General features: G+C 31.9%; 1 protein-coding gene across 2 annotated transcripts in view; it reads right to left on the reverse strand.

The window, feature by feature from the left end:
* Positions 1–4,478: 4,478 nt before the first annotated feature.
* Positions 4,479–21,965, reverse strand: part of LOC142323312 (synaptic vesicle 2-related protein) — a 64,026-nt gene continuing 46,539 nt past the window's right edge. Inside the window, exons 11-13 of one of the 2 annotated variants that reach the window (XM_075362791.1) lie at positions 19,793–19,882; positions 16,521–16,684; positions 4,479–9,677 (exon numbers count right to left, since the gene is read on the reverse strand). In XM_075362791.1, coding sequence (XP_075218906.1) covers positions 16,541–16,684; positions 19,793–19,882 — 234 coding nt within the window. In that variant the 3' untranslated portion in view covers positions 4,479–9,677; positions 16,521–16,540. The remainder of the gene's footprint in view (positions 9,678–16,520; positions 16,685–19,792; positions 19,883–21,965) is intronic. The other variant, XM_075362789.1, reaches the window with a different exon arrangement.

Below are 21,965 nucleotides of genomic sequence, written 5' to 3' on the forward strand. Positions count from 1 at the left end.
TTCCAACAAGAGAACTCCATTCCGGTCCCAGAACACAGTACCCATACGCTTTCTGTTGGAGAAGGTTCGCTTGAACTTCTTTGGTTTACTGGGAGAATGAGAATGCATCCGCTGTTTTTGGATTGTTTTTTTGTTTCTTCAGTTTTGAAATGGACTCGTGTCTCGTCCCCTGTGACAATTTTGTTCAAAAAATCTTCTCCTTCATTGTGGTAGCGCTGGAGAAACGTTTGGGAGACGTCCATTCTCATTGTTTTGTGATGGTCTGACAGCATCTTGGGAACCCATCTCGCACACAGTTTGTGGTACTAAAGTTTCTCATTCACAATGGTGTAGAGAGCTGACCTTGAAATTTCAGGTAACGAATCACTCAATACAGAAATTGTGAACCAATGATTTTCTCGAATTGCCTCATCCACTCGCTCAACGAGATCATCGGTTGACACTAGTTTCCTTCCCTGACCACCTGCATCATGAACATCTGTACATTCTGCTTTAAAGTTCCTGCACCACTGTCGCACTTTGCTGTCACTCATTGAAGTTTCACCGTACACGTTACTTATTCGTCTATGAATTTCAGCTGCATTACACCCCTCAGCCAGAAGAAATCAAATTACCTCACGCACTTCACACTTGGCGGGAGATGCTATTGTTGTAGACATGTTTACGTGATAGCTGTGTGTTCAGAACTAAACAAAGTGACATGGCGTGATTGAAGGCCATACTAGAGACGCTGCACAACACATATGCGCAGAGGTACATCTGATTTTTGCGCAGGTTTTTATTTTGCAACCAATCGGACCTTGAAAAAAAATAACCCTCGTAAATCAAAACTTAAAAAAAAAAAACAGAGAAAAGTGAATTATTACTACGTGATAAAATATTACAAAGGGTGAAAATAATCATGAAAAATGTAAAATTTAGAATAATCCAATTATTTAAATTTTAGGAAGAATAAGAGAACTAACTCTATCTAATTGTTATCTCCATCATACCCCCTGTTTGACTATTTGACAGGCCTGCAAACAGGCCTGTCAAATAGCCTTAAAAAAGTTTACCATTTTACTGCGCTCCGACATATTTAATACTGCATAAAGTTCAAAATTTTTCTTCGAGTGGTTTGTAAGGTACAACTCTAAATAGACAAGCTTTTTATTTTGTGATAATTATTGAAATTAACTTGTAGAGTGACTTTCTGAATATACTGTATTTCAGCTATGTAATGATTAAAATCATAATTAAATAGACTACCTGATCCTGATTTAGGATTCAGCCCTCCTTACAAGCATACATTTATGATTACAATTAAACAAATATATTAAAATGATCTTTTCAGGACTGTAAGCTTCTGATGTCTTAGATTGCATATATGATATGTTAAACTGTCCCAGAAATGGATAGCCATAACCCACCGGGTTGGTCTAGTGGTGAACACGTCTTCCCAAATCAGCTGATTTGGAAGTCAAGAGTTCCAGCATTCAAGTCCTAGTAAAGGCATACCTTTTATATGGATTTGAATACTAGATCGTGGATACCGGTGTTCTTTGGTGGTTGTGTTTCAATTAACCACACGTCTCAGGAATGGTCGAACTGAGACTGCACAAGACTACAGTTCATTTACACTCATACATATCATCCTCAGAAATAATACCTGCAGTAATTCCTGGAGGCTAAACAGGAAAAAGAAGTGGATAGCCATGCTTATATCAATAACAAACAAAATATAGGTGATATTCTGCCCTACAAGTGGATACTTTCACTCAGTTCACAACAGGAAGTAGATGTGTAGTGAATTTTCAAAGAAATTAATTCTGCCTGATCCCTCTTGTACCACTGTTACATCACATTTTTCGTAGACCAGGAAGACTGGGACAGATAACATGCAAGCAAATTAATGTACCCCTTTCTGTATGAAAAAGTATTATATAAGGTATTGGTAAAATTATAATATGTAGACTGCTATTTTTTTTACACATACTTGTTTTTATTATTGGAATAAATCTTTTTTTTGTCTCAGTCAGTTCAAATTGCTATTTTAGAAATTTTAGTTAAAGGAACTTCATTTCAATCACTGGTAAAATTTTCAAAATAAATCATTAAAATCTACTACAGGAATATACTAGAGCTGCTACAGGAGTGGAATTTTCATTCACACAAATGCAGTCTTTACAGAGTTCGAGAGAGCTAACTGAAACTTTCTTTTTTGAAACTTATTTTCAACAAAGAGAGAAGTGAAAAAAGTCAGTAATTATTGGTCAAGTATAATAAATACTGATTTAGTATAATAATTACTTAGAATTAGAGAAACATTTTACTATTACTAATAACTGAAAAGAATCAGTATTTTTGTGTAGTGTACTGAATTATGTTCAGTATTCAATGATGAAATGATTCATTCTTGCGAACTGTCTCAACACATTTGTCAAATTAAGTGCTATGTTTCACATTTGATGTCTATTCCTGCAGTTTGTTCTTGGACTTGGAACTGTTCCTTTATTGACACACATATTTAGAATTAAATATGTCTAGCAACAGTGAAAGTAAAATGGAATTTGACAGATCATTAACAAAATCATAATGCAATAGAGCTGCATTTGTTAATGCATCAAAAATGAATACAATTGTTTTGAACAGATCATTAGTGGTCAAAATAGTTCTAGACAAAGAAAAGGATTGGAATGAAATTAACGTGATTATGAAAAAAGTATTGGAGAAACTATTACCATAGAAAAAATAAATAGGATCTTAAATAACCTAAAAACTGAAATAAAAAAGAAAATAAATAAAAAAACAACAGGTAATAAAAGTATAAATATAAAAGTATGGGAAAAAACTTTATTAAGATACTGGAAAAATATGAAAACCCTACTTAAATAAAATACCAAGCACGCTTGCTGTTGGGATTGTAACAAAACAAAAACGTCGTTAATGAAGTGTGGCAGAAAACCATTACTGAGCACGTCTACTCAAGTTACTAATCAACCTTCAGAAAAGGAAGAAAAATAGGTATGAGACTGAAGAATCGGTTGCTATATCCACAACTAAGTTACAATGACTGGTTCTTATCAAACAGTTGGACTTGATCAGAACACAGAACAGAAAGAATTAAAAATGCAGCTTATACAACACAAAATTAGAAATCAGAAAGAACTAACCCACTCCCACGTCAAAAAGGGAGACGAAAATTTTTCATTATCAGATTATCTTATCTTGAATTAATTTTACTTACCGTATTTTACTGTTTTGTATTAAATAAAAGAACTAAATAAGTTTTACCTTAACACCTTTCCTAAAATTAAAAAAAAAATAAATAAATATATGATCACAAAAAACAAATAGAGAAAATTATGACAGGGCTAACAACCATCTGGTTGATGTGAAATAGTCCATTGATTATGGTCAATCCATAATAAGACTGACCAGATTGTTGAACTGATCTATTTCTTATTTTTTGTATTTATTGGAATCCTTTATTATTCAACAGAGTGCTACCGGGTCACTCAGCTTCAATGTTTGTTATTTTCTCCTCTGCATTGCTTGTGACCTGTACACTAATGCTCATATAATCTTTTCTATTGATATAAGAATTACCACAAGCTTTTGTTTTTTATCTCTTAATGAGTGCAGTTGACTTCCCTGATTACACTAGCCATTTTGAACTGTTTACTCCATTTTTCTCTAGTTTCTGTAATTTCATCTACGGTTTGGGAAAAATTAATCCGATCAACAGCTTTGGAAGTAACTTTCTCTAGAACATCATTAACATTATAAAATATTTATTTTATTGGCTATAGCTCTGCGAATTCTGAAATCTTCAACAACACCGTTTTGGTACCCCAGATCAGACAAGTAGTTCCTACTCCCCTCCTCTTGTTTCAATAGTTTCTTGTAAAACAAATTACTTAAGTATTCCACAGATGTCTTGTAAAACGAACTAGTTCCTTGTACCTATCTTACTTATAGATTTACACTCTCTAAAGTTTTTAGGTTTATGTATTCTCATGAAAACAGCCTTTTCTCACGTTCAGTAGGAGCTTTCAGTATGAGTCTTAGATTACTAAAATACCCTATTGTAATTACTGATGATTTTAAGTAAATGAAAACTTTTATTCACTCCTTTTAAAGTATTTACTGGAAGGAATCAGTAATTTTGTGTAGTTTCAATAAATACTAATTAAGTAAAAAGAATACTACTGGAAGTTAAAATGTTGCACAATTACTTATTCTTTATTTACTTAAACTTCAGTATTTACTGAGAAAAGAGCTAATAGTAAAAGTAATTACTGATTTTTACTCACTTCCCTCATAGCATTTGTAAATACGACATGCTATGTGGTCGTGTTTAAAAATGTGGACAGTTTTTAGGTGAGGAATTTTGCTACCTAGATTGTAAAATGTATAAGAAAAAGGGCAGAGTATAAAAACCAGTCAACTTGTGTCTTAACATAATTCATTTTTAACATAGAAAAAATTAATATATCAGACTTTTGAGTCAAAAAAATCTTTATAGTTAACTATTACAATAAAATTATGTTTGCTAAACATACACAAATTTTTAAGTATATTTTAAATAACCAAATATTGCATATAGCCAAAATATATACAGATGATCATGAAGTTCTCCTGGGATTTTCATAACCTATTCTACTTGTGAAAATAATGGAAAAAGTTCATATAAATATGTACTAAAATGCTTCATTTGTGAGTTATGGCTAGTGAATGATTTCGCTAGGATTTCATCAGAGAAATGAGGTCATACTGAAATTTTTAGGATGTTAATTAAGGAGCAAAATTAGTGATTTCATAAGCAGAAGTTTGCATTAGTGAAAGTTTTTCATGTTGTTGTTAGCGAAGGATTTCTGTGAGTTTTAGTTTGAATGTGTTCGGTTTGCCATTGAAGTAATGACTGATGTTTTTACAACAGAGAAATATGCTGATATGGTATTCATTTTGGGTGTGTGTAATGGTAGTGCTTCAGCTGCTGCAGTAGAATATGAAATAATTTTTCTCAATCACAAAATTTGAGATCCCAAAACAATTAGCGCGACTTTTTGCAATCTTTGGGAAACAGGTTTACTACCTAGTATTTGTACCATCTATGAACAATCTGTCTAACATGATGCTATTATGGATAAAATTATTATTGATGCAGTCCAGGTGTCAGTACACAACATCTTTCGAAGCAAATAAGAGTTTCACATTCAAGGTTTGGAAAGGACACTTAAACAAAACGACTTCTATCCTTATCATAAACAGCCAGTTCTCAACATCTACACCCACAAAATGGTCTGCTTCACTTGGAGTTCGGCAACTAGTAGAATACAAATACTTTTACAAGAATGTTTTGTTTACCAACAAGGCAAATTTCACTCAAGATGGCATCAACAATATATGCGAATAGTACACATGGGTAGAAGTAAGTCCTCATGATGGTGGAAGGCAATTTTCAAGACTGATTTAGTGTCAATGTATGGTGCAGCCTTCTTTGCAATCAGCTGTTTGGACCATTTATATTACCTGGCCACTTAAATATTAAGGTTTACTTGCACTTTCTTCAACAAGAATTGTTGCAGTTGCTTGAAGATGTTCCTCTAGTGCTGAGAGGAACATTTGTTGATTTTCTTTCGGCCAGGCTTCAAGTTTTAGATTGGAGTCTGAAGGTTCTGGCAGAGTCTGTCAGCGTCCTTTATTGATGTCACTGAAAATTCAATTCCACGCAGTTTTGGTTGAGAGAGGCTTGCTCCATGGTAGAGCAAGGAATTATCAGCTTTGAAACAGGCTGTCAGTTGTTTGCAGAGAGCTTCTCAACATGAGGGAGATCTGGAACGGTGGGCAGTTCTTGTGACTGACTACAGAGATTATAGATCTGAATATTTTCACAAAGTTCAGACAGTGAAGAGGAGGGATTCCTGTGTTCCTTTGTGCATGAGCAAGGGAATGAGGATCTCTGGGAAGTCGTCTATAGGGTATTGGGACACAAACGAGGTAAGGACGTTCTTCTGTCTGTCCTCTCAACCCGGTTTGGTAATTTCAGACAGGTCGGTGATGACAGTGAAGCTGGAGAGACTCCATACCATCTGCAAATGCAGTATGAGGATGCTCAGTTTCACAGGGGTGCGGTATCCTTGGAGATTTACCGATGCTGAAGTGCATCAAGTTATCTGCAGTTTAGGTAGGGGCAAGACCCCCAGCAGGCTTCGATGAAATAATCACAGAGTTCCTTGTTTGGTTGGTTGGGGTTAGTATTAAGACAATCACACGCATGTTTAACAAATTACTGGTTGGAGGATACTTCCTGGTATGTTGGAAGAAGAGTATTGTAAAATTGTTACTTAAAGGAAGCGACAAGGATCCTGTTGTTACTTCGTTGTACAGGCCCTTGACGTTGCTGCTGAACATTGGTAAGGTCTTTGAAAAGGTTTTGTACCTGCATATAAATGAGGCTGATCTCACAAGCTTATTGATGGAAAATCAGTACAAGTTCCTGAAAGAGTACTGAGGACACCATACTCCGCGTGATGAGTGTGGTAAGAGCTAGTGAGGAGAAATATGTACTGGAAATTTTCCTGGACATCTCCAGTGCGTTTAGTAACCTGTAGAGGCCTTCTGTCATTTATGAATTACAAAAGAGACAATGCACCAATAGTGAACTACGAGTAATGCAAAGTTACTTGAGGTATTGGGATGTGCTATTCTGTGAGAGTGGGCATGAGGTAGGCAAGACACTGTCCAACGACAGCATGTTGGGTCCATTGTTGTGGGTGGTGGAGTTTGATTCCCTTCTGTGGCTGTGATTGCCTGGTGAGTGTTTTATCATTGCTTATGCCGACAATGGGCTCCTACTGGTCAAAGGAAGCTCGTGGACGGAAGTTGAGTTCTGAGCCATCCAGACATGCAGGATACTTGAGTTGTGGCATCATCAGCATAAGATGAAGTTCAGCTTGGAGAAGACCATGATGATGCTTCGTAAAGGCATTTGGCAACGAGGTGTTAGGTCTTCGTATTAAATATGTTCAAGTTCAAAAGTACCTCGAGGTGTTTCTTGATGAGAAATTGCAGTTCAAGAAGCACCTTAATTACATTGCGGAGAAGGCCTGTCATGCCTTCTTCAGTATTCGATGAGTGGTCAGTCCTGACTGGGGTCTTAATTATAAGACTATGAGTATCCTGTATAAGGGTGTGTGCAAGGTAATTATGCTATATGCGGCACCTGTTAGGGGAGATGGGCTAAAATTTAAAAGCTATTGGGATATATTATTGAAAGCTCAATGTCTTACATTATTAATGGTAATGGGAGGTTACCGTAATATTTCACAGGAGGCAATTTTGATAATTGCAGGCATGAAACTGATAGATTTAACTGTCAGAAAATCAGCAGCGTTATGTTGCTAAGAAGTCAGGTGAATTGACTTCAGAAAAAATTCATGGCAGACCAGAAGGGATGAGGCAGAGGAAGGGTGTTATACACATGATCTCTTTCCAGACATTGTTGGTTTGCGGGGCACCCCTTGGGTCCACTCTAACAAGTACGTGACACAATTTCTTTCTCATGGTGCCTTCCAAGACAGACACCAGCAATTTGGCCTGTGGATTCAGGTATGTATCCAGATCGTGGACAACTATGTGATGCATACCATGCAATTTACAAATGCACAAAATACAAACTTTTGCATATGGAGACTTGTTGGAGACTTAATGTTGGGTCAACATTAGATTTCCATGAGAATTGGAAAAACCGCGCCGAATGGGTAATCATTGAAAATTTCATCATGTACCTGGCAAGAGAACGGATTGCCAAGGGAATTTAGGGTTCTGCCTAGTCTTTCCTGTGTTTTGGTTTTGTTGTTCTTGTGTTATGAGGTTTGATGTTTTTTTTTTGTAGTGTTTTGTTTATTTAGTTTTATTTTCAAGTTCATCTTTATTTTTTTGTTTTGTGTTATGTTTTGGTTGCATGTTGAACTCAACTTCTAACCTATCGGGTAGGTAGTTGCATTTTTAATTTCAATTCCTTCATGTCACTCAGTCTTGTTAAAGACTTGACACAGATGTGTTTTGTTTTAACAAATTCATTTCCTAGTAGTACACCTATGGGAATATCACTTATGGTATTCGCACTGGTGGCATCCTGATTGAGGCAAGAACAAGGCTAAGAGATGCCTTTTGTCAGGGTTCTGAAGATGACCTCCGGTAGGAGGCAGTACCTAGCCTTTACTAGTAAGGCTAGGTACGGAGGGGGTGGCGTGGCGACCAAAAATGCCACATGGAGGGTGTCTTCCCCTACAGGGTCAGGAGAGCCACCAAGATCACCTAATTCAATACCTTTAAATTTTTGCATCTGGGGATAGATGAAAAATATTGTATAACAAACAAAAATATATTCTCATGAGGAATTAATTGTCCAGATTATGGATGTGGCTGAACGCACCCATAATTTAGTTCTTCAGGGCTTTCTTAAGCAGAGCCCTGAAGAACTAAAAATAAAATAAAATTTGTCTAACTTTTGTTTGTTTTATTGAACTTATCTTTCACCATTTTGTTCAGAATTAAATTCTCTACATGTTTTGTGCATCTATTATTCATTTAACAAAGTTATTGTACATGAAACATAAAAACAGAGCTTGTACCCCACATTTCTCAAAAACTACTGCAGACACGGTTCTGGGAACAATTTTATTTGATTTTTCAGATCAAAAACCATAAGAAATCACCAATTTTGCTCCTTAATTAATATACTAAAAATTTCAGTATGAGCACATTCCACCAGGTAGCTGAAATCCGAGCAAAATCTTTCACTTGCTTTAACTCATAAATTAAGCATTTTAGGACATCTGCTTATATGAACCTTTTCCATTATTTTCACGAGTAGAATAGGTCATGAATGTCCTGTGAGAATTTCATGGTACACCTATATATAAGAATTTATCATAGATACCAAACCAAAAAGTAAGAAAGATATTAGAAGAATTAAGAAATTAAGGTGATTTGAAAGGTTATGAAAAGATATTATCAAATGGATCAGAAACATTGGAGTGAAATCTTAAAAAAAAAAATATTCTTACTTTATAAAGCAAATTATTTAACAAGGTATAAAATCTTAAATAATCTTACTGCATCTAATGACTTTGTAAAAAAATTTAAATAAATATATCACAAATTAAAAGTACAATATGTAAATTATCTACAATTATGATGACTATTAAAGATTAATAAATAAATAAAATTACATAAATTGCATAACAAATAAGTTAATAAATGCAATAAATAGTAAGTGCACTTAGTTAAACTTTAACCCACATAGAAAGGTACTGTACAGAATTTAGTATATTCAACATAATATTTGTATAAATAACTTTGCATATATACACACCACATAAAATATAAAACCCAAAAGAAGTAATAAATAAATAAAAATAAAAAACTTAAATAAATAAACTTCTACAATTACAGTAACAAAATTAAAATTATTTATAAAATACTGATAGAGCACCAACAATAACAATAATAGTATGGTAATTTCTTAAAACAAAACAAAATATCAGAAGTTTGAGTACATTACTAAAAACCTGACTGACTCAATATTTATTATAAAAATGGAAGCACAATTTTTCAGGAAGTTCATTTATTTATCAACTTTATAAACGAATTCTCTTGTAATAAGATATTCACACCGATCATCATACCTAGAAATAAATTACATGAATGAGTCATGATAATAGACATAGTTTTAAATTACAGTAAATGTTTATAACAAGTAAGCTTCTTACATTACATCACGGGGGCTAAAAACATAACATATAGTTAAAAAAATATAATATATGTAAATAAATTTTACCAATGTATGATCTATGTATTCGTAATGATACTGAAATTGTTTTTAGAAATATGTAACTAAATATATCATCTTTTTCCAGAAATAAAAAAATTATAGTTTTATATAATTGTACATTAAATTCTACACAAAATAAAATAAAGATATTTAAAATAAATAAAGATAAAGGAAATAAATGTACTAGAAAATATTTCATATTTGGTTTGTAAGTTGGCTTAATTTACACATAGAAAAATATTGAACGATGTTTTACTGCTATGGCAGTGCAAGTCTTCAATAATATATTTATTAAGAAAAAAGAAAAAAAAAAGGTGCAACTCACATAATCCATAAGCTGATGTCTATCTCTACAAAAACAGAACTAATGGAAAGTGTTCTTACATCTAACTGAATCTGATCACGGTGATCAATTAGGTGGTTTATAACATATTTACATGTCTGAAGGCTACTCCAAAATACATTTCCAACCAATCAGATAAAAAAATAAAAATTATGACAACTGAGCTATTAAATTAAAAAAATAACAACTTAACCACCGAAACAGTAACAGAAAAAAATAATAATACCAATATTTGACTTTTGCAAGATCCTGCATCAGTCAGTAAACAATTCTATAGTTACATCAAACAAATAACAAAATAATAAAAACAATTATAAAAATAAAAAAACATGACTGCCAAAAAATAAATAAACTGAACTAAAAAAATTACAGTAAATAAAACTAAAAAAAAAAATAAAAAAACAAAGTACGGAAATAAAGGACTAAACATTGTTATGTAGAATGTAATTAATAAAATAATGGGTCACCAATCAACTTTCATTGAATTTTAATCTGTTTACATATATTTTTCATGTTGTAAAAATAGTCATTTGTCTAATGATTAAGTTCTCACCAGGTCGACAAGCCATCAATAAGAATTTTTCTTATTGATGTAAGACCTGCCATCCTTCAATGACAGCTACTGTTCAATGACAATGACCTATTCAACGAAAATTTTTAAATGCAATCGAGGGGGGGCTCTGAATAGTAACTGTTCTATATTAAAAAGCTCTGAATAGTAATTATCCTAGATTAAACAGCCCCCAACTGCATTTAAAAATTTTTGTTGAATGACAAAATTTTCTTGAAAATACAGTCACCTCTTTTTCTGTTTCTGTGAGCATTGTAATGTTCTGTAAATCTTTTTTTTATTTAAAAGACCTGTTAGTTTTACCAATATAAATTTTATTATATTTTACATTTAATTTTGTATATTCCCCATAAGTCCTCTCAATCATCTTTATTATTGTGATATTTTATAATATGGTTATTTGGTTTATATGCTTTTTTATATTTATTTTTATCATGTACATTAGTAATTTTTTCTTTAATTTTATTTGTGTAATTGTCGGAAAAAACTATAACTAATCTCTGTTATTTTCTTGTTGTAGTAATTTTTTACACCTATGATGGAACTTATACTCTAATTTTTAAAGACGTTTTTCTATAATTTTATCATTAAATACTGCTATTTATTTTATTTCATCTATTTCTTTTTTGAGCTTATTTTCATAGTATTTTGTATGAAGATTAGCTCCAAAAATCAGGTTTTTATATGATGAAGTTATATGATAAAATTTGACAAAAGAATAAATCTATTGTCTAAAGAATAGCTCTAAAAATCAGGTTTAATTTATATGCTTTAATATTTTATGACCACGAGTGATTAAAATTTGCATGTATAGTAATCATATTTGTTATTGTATTCCTATCTGTTATACAGAAAACCAAATGGGTTTTCTATAACATACATATTAGATATAGATATAATACAGATAATAGAACAAATAGATGTTTCTATAATAGTGTTTAGGTTTATTTAAATTTGAATAACTAAAAAATGTATTTTTCTGTTATTTTCCATTTCACATTTAAATTTTATTACAACCAAGTTTATTTAAAATGATCAAATATTCATTATTTATACCTGGGTTATATAAGATGCAAGATTTATCTACATATCTCATCCATAATAGTACTTTGTGTGTACTCAATATACTGTGAACTATTATACTTTCAAAATTTTGTATAAAAATCTCAAACATAATTGCAGGTATAGGTGATCCTATTGGTAATCCCATTTCTGAATAACAGCTGTTTTCATATTCAAAATAATTTTGAAGACAAATATTCGTTATAATGGTGATCAATACATGAGTGTATTCTGCAGTTTCCTTTAAACTATTTTTTATTATTTATATTGGTTTATCAACTGGTATATTAGGGTACATGTTCATGATATCATAACTTACCATTTTAGTGTTAGAGTTAACTTTAATAAAATTTAACCTACTTTCACTGTTTTACAGTCTTTCCAGTAATGGCAGTGGAATTGTGTTATCATTACAAAGTTTGTGGTTATTAGTGTGTTTATGTTTTCTGAATTTTGAAGTTCTTATTTTTTTGTTATTTAATGTAATTATAGTCGACTATTGGTATTAGTTTTTTGTTAGGTTTCTCTGTTACTGTGTTTTGGTAGTTAAGTTGTTATTTTTTAATATATATATATATATATATATATATATATATATATATACTAGTGGCTCCTTGCTGTTCCCCAGCATTATTATTATTACTACAAAGTAATGTTGTAAATTCAAAAAAAAATTGGCTAAAAGCCCATTTTAGCTGAAAATGTAGTGGATCCATGCTGTCCCATAGAATTATTATTACAAAGTAACGTTATATATTCTAAAAAATCAGCTAAAAACCTATTCCATTTACAATATGTCTCATCTCCAACCCCCTTCTTTTTCTCTTTCCTTTCCTACCACAGGTAAAATGCATGCTCAAAGCCTATTTCCAGTCGGTCCAGACATTCTACTAGACAGATCAAGCTGATTTTTTTTTATTTTGCTTGGTATTCCCTTCAGATATTCATCAAGCATCGACAGACCTTCAAAGTGATTTTCCTGCGAGTAATAACTTCAGAAAGTTCCTCAATTAAGAAGTAAATTAGGATTTCTCAGAGGAGACTCAAGTTTGGGGTCCAGTGATGCTTGACGCCATATCTGTAAGGCATTCCAAGCAGAATAAAAAAAAAAATCAGCCAGTAAAATGACCAGATGAACTGGAAATCGAGTTTCAGCCCAATTTTTTTAATTTACACGAAATATATATATATATATATATATATATATATAATCCATACAAAGCTATTGCTTTGGATGACCTCTTACTTTGATTGCTTTTCAACCTGCAAATAAAATAAGCAATACAGGAACTCAAGGAAAATTATAAGAATAAAGTAACTATACAAAAAAGAAAAAAAAATGAAAAGATTCACTCCTGATATTGTTTTTTAACAGAAACCAAAAAAAAGAAAAAGTACTTGGGTTGAAAAAGTACTAAATGGCATGAATTTAATTCTAGGTGAGAAATTCAATTTGAAAAGGATAAGAATAAAATAAAGGTAATGAAATGTGGAAGAAGGGCTATTTAAGAATTACATATTAAGAAAGGGGAATATAATGTATCCAAAGTTACAGAATGTTTATAATTAAGAAGAATGATAAAGAACAGATGAAGTGGAAAAAAGGAAAAGACATTGCAGTAGAATCTTGTAAAAAGATGAACTAAATTAGGATGCCTAGCCCTCGCTAATTTGGTAATAAAGGGACATGCAGAGGGTAAAAACTAAAGAGGAAGATAAAGGCTGAAATTTATAAAACAGAGAGCTGAGGATGTAGACTACAGTAAATATGATAAAGTTAAAAATTTAGCGCAGAATGGAAAGGAATAGCATCAAACTAGTCAAATGACTGATTCTGAGAAAAACTACCTTAAAGTACTCATCATGTAGCAGCTTTTGTACATCTTTGACAACTTTACTGCCAGGGTACCCAGTGAGATCTTCACTCTGATGAAGATATAGTAGTCAAGGTCCAAGCCGTATGAGGATGGTCAAAATCTCTCAACTAAACTACTATTTACATGTCTTAGCACTTTAGTGTAAACTTTAAAGTAGAGCTGCATGTTTCCATGCAGAATAACAATATTCTTTGTGAGCATGCTCATTTTCCAATGACTTCAAATGATTCTAAAATTTGTGGCAATAATTTAAAAGTCCAGAAATCATCAAACATTTCATGATCTCAATCAGATAATTTGACGGACTATTTCAATGACATCATCTTCTTTAGTCATTATTGATTGTTGATCATCCCCATTTGTCATGGCATTTGTGTGCCTCTCTCCAAACTTAGGTAATGATCTCTCAGAGTGCAGTGCTGTCCCTTGTAACATTATCCACTGTTGATGAAGTTTAGAAACAGGCTGCTTACATGAAATTAATCATGCCAAATAGCTGACAGTAATGACTATGACAGGTTTCATTGATATTTTTCATGATTCACTGACTGCAGCTTATCTACATGGAGTGGAACAGTGGCAGACAAGTGTTTAACAAGAATAAAAATTGCTGGTGGTCAGTGTAAATTCCTGTGGTACCATGGCAATTAATTCATTTATACAGTTAATTGGAAGTCAGTTTTTATAGTTCTCATATAAACAATACGGATCACTGAGATTCCTATTAACTGAGATCCTGAAACCAAAATCCAAGATTGTTAACCAAGATCCTGGTTATTGCCTGCATTAGCATCATCGGATAAGAAATGGAAAAAAAAAATTATTCAAGATGTTAGTAACCATTGAATATCAAGAACAAACAATGAGTCAGCACCAGTTGGTGAGAGATAGTCAACAGCAGACCTTCCAAAGATAAATTAGTTCTGATAATAAGAGGTGGAAGGTATTATACACCTTCAACAGAAAATAATAACAGAAAATTATATAGACTGAATTACTATAGAAATAAATAAACTACCTTTTTTACATATTCAAGAATTATAACATCTTTCACAAAAATTAACTTGCACCTAAAAGAAAAAAAAAAGATGACAATGAAGCAGAGATCGATGATGAACTCTCAATAAGCCATACAGAAGAGATGGCAAACCTTCCCAAAGTGTTGGAAGAAAGAGATTATGTTTCTCTTGCTGATTTCGTTCACTTTCATTCCTTTTTTTCTAAAAAAACAACTGCATAAGTCATGAGCCAAAACATGTCAATATATACAGTAATATGCAAATTAATCTGAACACAGAGAATTTTTTATTTTAATATTATGACTACACTGACTGTGTATGACTATTATGACACACCCACTCTTTAAATTGTCTGTGTAATGTGAGGCTATTTTTTTGTTGTCTGTGTTCTTTGGTTATTTAGCAATTTTCAGTTATAAATTGCTAAATTTAGGTACATGTGAAAGTTTATTTCATGTTTTATTACAAAATCATATTTTCATATTTTTTATTCTGTGTGTCTTGAATATATAATAATGGAGAAAACTCCAAGAAAGTGTTTGAAAACCGTTTCTCTTTCTGAACAAACTAGTATGACACAATGACAAATAGCTTCTGAGTGTAGTGTTGGACTAGAGTCAGTGAATGCTATTTTAAAACAATTTAAAGAAACTGGTTCCTTTTCACCTCAAAGGAAAGGCAAATGTGGCTATAAAAGAACTACTCTAATTCATTTTATTATTGATTTGGTTATTAGTGAGAAAAAGTAAACTTGATCCACAATTACCTGCTGTGGACTTAAATTGAGAACTGGAAAATTCTACTAACTGGACCAAAGAAGAATGGAAAAATCTTATGTTTTCTGTTGTAACATTTTTTATGTTCAGGGGCAAAATTTTCCATACGTTAGAAAAGTATCAGATGAAAATACATCAGTGACTTATATCTAACAGTCAGTTAAACATCCTCAGAAAAAAAATTGTTTGGGGTTGTATCACATTTGAAGGCCCTTGTTCATTACTTCCAGTAGACGGTATACTGAAAAGTAATGGATATATCAAGATTCTGAATTAAAGGCTTGTGACACAACTTCAAAACAAACTCTCACAAGGCAATGAGTGTTCCAACAAGATTTGGCATCATGCCATACTGCAAAAAGTGGAAAAATCTTTTGAAGAATGAAACATTAAGTGCTCCCTTGGCCAGGTAACTTCCCAGACATAAATCCAATTGAAACTTTTTGGGCAATAGTAAAAAACGACTCTCAATTAAATTGTACCACAAAAATTGACTTCATTAAAGCAATAATATTGGTATGGTTTAATGATGAAGTCAAAAAAATGTGGGCATACTTGTTGAATCGATGTCAAATCGTGTACATGAAGTGGTCAAGAATAAAGGACATATTAATTACTACATATTCACAAATTGTACAGGTATGATTTTGTTTTAGTTACTTTTATTAAATAACATCTGTGTTCGGATCAATTAGGACACTACCGTATAATTAGTCAACCAAATGAGTGCAACCTATTTTGTTTAATTTTAATAATCTATCAGAACTAGTTAAAACACTGACTTAAAATGTGGCTTTAAACACTTGACTTTTATACCTATACACATGAAGATTTTACACCCAGATACACTCCAGTATTATATAATCATGAGGTTGTAAGAATGCAATTTAGTTTTAGATGCTGTATATTCAATAAAGTATTTGTTTTTCATTATATTGATTCAAACCCTTCCAAAAAATTGTTGATTCATTTTTAGTCATCATTGTTGTTATACCAAAATCTTAACTTGAGAACTATTTTTCAATAATATACATGTTGATATAACTTACATAATAAACAATAACCTGAACTATTTGTGTATAGTTGGTGTGACAGTTTCTTTCATTTCTTTTCCTTTAGTTTCAATTGGCAAAAGAACACATGCAACTGCTGCAGTAAGGGCTGCAACTCCATACACACTCATAGCAAATAATAAGGAAGACTGCATCAGCACCTGTCATAAAAGTAAAACAATAAATATAGTCTTTAGCTTACTGTAACAACATTCGTTAATATTTTTTTTTGCAATATTTGTTCTGTAATTACCACCACTAGAACATGATTTATTATAGTAAATACTGTTTATAGTGTCCTTTACAGGGTTTATGCAATTTTGATATATTTTATTCTTATATCTTACCAGTATTTACTTTTCACCAATAAAATCTAAAATCTGTTACTTATGTAAAAATTAAATAGAGACTAATTTAATAGATTTTGTTAATCTTTTCCGAATTTCAAGCAAGTTATAAGATAAAACACAGAATAAAATTAATATGAAGAAAATAGTAGTTACAGGATATAAGAACAGGAAAAAATGAATCTGTCAAGTTAATTTAGCAATGAGTGTAAAACAGCACGAAAAAATGAATCTGTCAAGTTAATTTAGCAATGAGTGTAAAACAGCACAAATAAACAAACAGAAGCGTAAAAAAGAAAAGAAGTGTTAAAAGATCAAATAATGATCAGAAATGTGTACATCACATAATAAAATTAACTCACTAGAAATATCTCATTAAGGGTACACATGTTAACACGGAAAAACTTGAAAGTAAAAATTGTGATCAATGAAATTTAGAATCAGAAATGTATTTTGTGAATAAAATGGTTCCACTGGGGGTGTGCTTAGCTATTTAAGAATCTTGAAACTGTGTCAATATATAATCTCAGAAACTACCACACTAGACTTATTTCACGCTATTAATAAATGAATGATTATTACAAGTATATGTACGGATTCGACAAAGACAGTCAAAACTGTTATCAAAGAGAACTCTGAGTCTACATACTCTTTTGTGTATAAAAAGTATGCTACAACAAACAGATCATGATAAAAATCACTGAGATATATTCAAGGAATTTGTAGTATTCTAATAGCAATATTTTATGACAAAAGTATTTTTTAAAAATTTTTATTCTGTAATGTTAGAATAAAATACAATATTCATAACATGTTCTTATCTTAATTTTATTAGGATCTATGTTCTGCTATTTGGCAGGTCTCAGCATAAAGCCAGCCTCCAAGCCAAATGATCCTCTAACCTTTTTTTTGCCTGTACTTTTCTTTCACCTTCATATCATTAGTTAGTTAGTTGAACCTCTTTCCTTCAACCATACCTTCTACAGCCTACATTACTGTATATTTTCTTCTAACATTTGCCCTGTTCAGCTTCTTTTTCTGTTCTTTATTACTTTAATTACTTTCTGCATTTTCCAACTCTGTTCAGCACTGCTTCATTTCTCACTTTATCTGTCCAATTTACCCTGCCTATTCATCTCCATACCCACATTACCTAATGCTTCTAGCCTTTTTTCACCATTGTAAGAGTCCATGTTTCTGCTCTAAACATTATCACACTACGGATAAAACACTTTGCCAACCTTTTTATCACATCTTTATTAACATGATCACAGAGCAGTATTTCTTTCATACTAAAAGTTAGTTTTGCCATTCAAATTTTAATTTTAATTTCCTCACTGTAATACAAATTCTTTATTAGTCTTGCTGCTTCTCAAAATGTCATTGGAATGAGTAACTTCACCTACCCAGGCTTTTCATTCATATGCTTGTATTCTTATTTCTTAAGACAGTGCTTTTCTTTATATTTACTTTTATTCTGTATTCCTCATACCTCTTGTCCAAATCCTACAGTATTCTATTTGCTTCCTCTTCACTCCGATTAACACCATGTCAACAGTGAAATGAATACATTTGTTTCTTCTTCTGCTACTAATAACCATCCTCTTTTTCTATCCAAACATTAACCAACAATTTTCTTCAGATGGAAATTGACTGATCCAATTCAGAAAATCCTCTTTATATACTTTCCTTCATTCAAAGAATATCTTGAGATTCACTTGCTACAGTGCCATCTTTACCTTCTACATCCATTTACTTCTAATCCTGTAAATTTTAAAAAAGTTAATTACATTGCTTTTCTGTACATTAGATCAATTTTTCTACAACTGTAATTTTTTATTTCCTTCATTTCTCTCTTTCTATCTTTTCTCTTCTTAATTAATTATTAAGTTTTTGAACATCCTTCCCTTTTTTCCTGTTCTTACTTTCATTCATTTCTTCTTGCTTTCTTCAGTTATCTATTCTTTTTTTAACTGTTTTGGGTTTCTTAATGCCAATGTTTGTTTGGGAACAGCCTTTAAACTCTCTCTTATCCTCATCCACTTGTTATTTGTCTTTTCTTCTGTATTAATATAAATACTTTATAAATTTCTGCTGTGTTTGTCTTATTGTTTTACTAGGTCAAGTTTTATTTTAATTTTTCTATATCCCGTTTCTTCAGCTTCACTTGAACTTCAGCAGCTACAAGGTCAGAATAAGAATTAATATTTCTTTACCTGGATAGGCTTTTTGATTTTTCAAACAACTTTTAATCTCTTTTTAATGTGTACCTCTCCTCATTAAATCTTGATTTTTAAGTATATCTTATTTTACGAAGTTCCAACATGTTTTATCTACTAAAAAGCTATTTTCTAAGGAAAATTTCATAAATGTATTCCCTCTATCATTCCATGCCATTACTTTCCAAAATATTATCCTCTTTTCTCTTGTTAACCACAGTATTCCAGTCTCCTATAATAATAATAATTCATGCCCTACGTTTTTCCTGTTCTAATATTTCTTCACATGCCTTTTTACTAGAAAAATTGCAATGTGGCAATGTAGTTAGAAACGAAGGAAAATATTACAATGAATTAGAGGAGGACCACTAAAATTTTTTGAATCTTATATTTTAAAGTTCAAGATAAAGACAAGGACAAAGAAGACAAATGATATCCCATAAAAATGATATTTCCTTGATTGAATTTACCTAGTCAATAATATAAAATATGTCACACAATTCTGAAGAAAGTAGTATTACTCAGATCTAACTTTAATGAAAAATCTTACTAAATGATGTTTTAAAAGTGTTATACTAAAATACCTACATACATAGTTAATATTATTACTTATATTCCTGTTTAAATATCAATTATGCAATGTATTTTTATTACTATTTCATACTAATGAAAACATGGAATCATAAACATTCACTTAAAATACCTGAGCTATATATGGAGTAACCATAGCACCAAAACGTGCCATTGCACTGCAAGTACCCACACCAACAGATCTCAATGGAGTTGGATAAACCTATAGAAAAAAATCAGAAAGATCAATAATGGAGCCAAATTTTTAATTTTAATTAAAGAAACTTTAACAGGATTATATTTTAAAATGCAAACTCATCAGATGCAATTATATCATAACTAAATCATGACAAATGATCATAGCAATTATTAGTTTTAAAAATTTCCTCTTTTAACATAAAATTGAGGAGTAAATTCATTTTATTTCTTCTAAAAATTCTGTTAAGACTATAGCATCAAAAAAATTACATATAGTCAATTTATATATCCTCCTTCAAAAAAGTCGGATAATAAAATGAGTAAATAACATAATGAATAAATAAATGAAGCCTTGTAGAAAAGTGCACAGAATAAATTACTGGTCTGCTTATTTAAATGCTCTTTTTTCCTTATAAATTATACTTTGTGCACAGTTGATGATGCCAGTATATATTAAAAGATCACTTTTGCCATATAAAAATAATAGACAGTAAGCAAAATAAATACACAGTAAACTTAACAACGCAAAATAGACAAGATGGACTCAGTAATTATAATGTATGCCCAGTGTTTAACCTATTGACACCAGATTAAACTAGAATAAAATATATTTATTTAATATATTTAAAAATTGAAAATATTTAAATAGAACAAACTTAAAATGATCTACTATGCTGGTTGTTAGGTGGATTTAATAAAGAAATTGTGTTTTTATGAATTATTTTATTTCTGGTTCTTTTCTTCTTAAAATGAAAGAATAATAATTTCACTTGAAATTATTTTACTTTCAACTCTCACTTTGTTTTATCTTAATCTTACATTATCATTTTGATTCAGTTTTATTCTGACAATAACATTTAAAAAAAAAAATACAAGATAACTGAAAGATCAAATGTCTGCAAAACTTATAGTAATGAACACTTACTTAAGCACACGAGTCAGCTTTGTTATGGTATGCTTGATCCTCTCCATGACATGTGTGTTCCAGTAATATATGTACACATATGTGTACATATATTACCAGTAGTATATGAGGTGCTACCCAAAAGTTTGGGGAATTTGAATTTCGTGCGCGCTCGAAACATTGCTGGTACAACCTGCTGCTGCTAGATGTGGCTAACATTACTCTTTGTGAATCAGTATTCCAACAGCTGTGATGGTGAGAGGCTGCATTGTTGACTTTCGTGCGGTTGTGTAACGTTGTGTTTTACTGCTTCAGCGAAGTTCTAAATAGCAGATTTTAAAGAGCAAAGAACCTGCATCAAATTTTGCTTCATGCTTAAAAAAACTGGTGCAGAAACCCATCGCATGCTTGTGGAAGCATTTGGTGACAATGCTATGAGTAAAAGTAAAATTTTTTTGTGGTACAAACGATTGAAAGATGGACGAACGACAGTCGATGATGATGAGCGTTCGGGAACACCATCAACAACTGCAACATCAGAAAAAATCACGAAAGTGCAAGAGGTTATTGTTGCAGAACGTAGACAAACAATCCATGATGTTTGTGCAATTGTAAAAATGTCATATGGGTCTGTACAACGCATCTTGTCGGACAATTTGAACATGAGACGCATTGCTGCAAAATTCGTACAGAGACTGTTGAATAGCGACCAGAAACAAAATCGCGTAATTGTCTGTAGTGAATTGAAAAATTCAGCAAGAGATGACCCTAGCTTCATCTCCAACATCATAGCCGGTGATGAGACATGGGTGTACGGGTATGACCCTGAAACTAAGCAGCAGTCATCGCAGTGGAAGTCGCCAAGTTCACCACGGCCATAAAATGCACGCCACGTTTGCAGCAAGTCCATGATGATTGTTTTTTCGACATCAAAGGCATTATCCATAAGGATTTGTTCCTCTTGGTCAAACTGTCAATGGGATGTTCTATTGTGAAATTTTGAAGTGGTTACGTGAAAGCATTAGGTGCAAACGTTCAGATCTGTGGGGTAACAACAGCTGGGTTCTGCAGCACCATGACAACGCGCCCGCGCACACATCACTAGCCGTTCAGAATTTCTTGGCTTCCAAAAAGACGGCAGTGATTCCCCTCCCACCCTATTCGCCTGACCTTGCACCGTACGACCTTTTTCTCTTTCCGAAAA

The sequence above is a fragment of the Lycorma delicatula genome, chromosome 4, assembly GCF_047948215.1.
Source record: "Lycorma delicatula isolate Av1 chromosome 4, ASM4794821v1, whole genome shotgun sequence".
Taxonomy (NCBI): domain Eukaryota; kingdom Metazoa; phylum Arthropoda; class Insecta; order Hemiptera; family Fulgoridae; genus Lycorma; species Lycorma delicatula.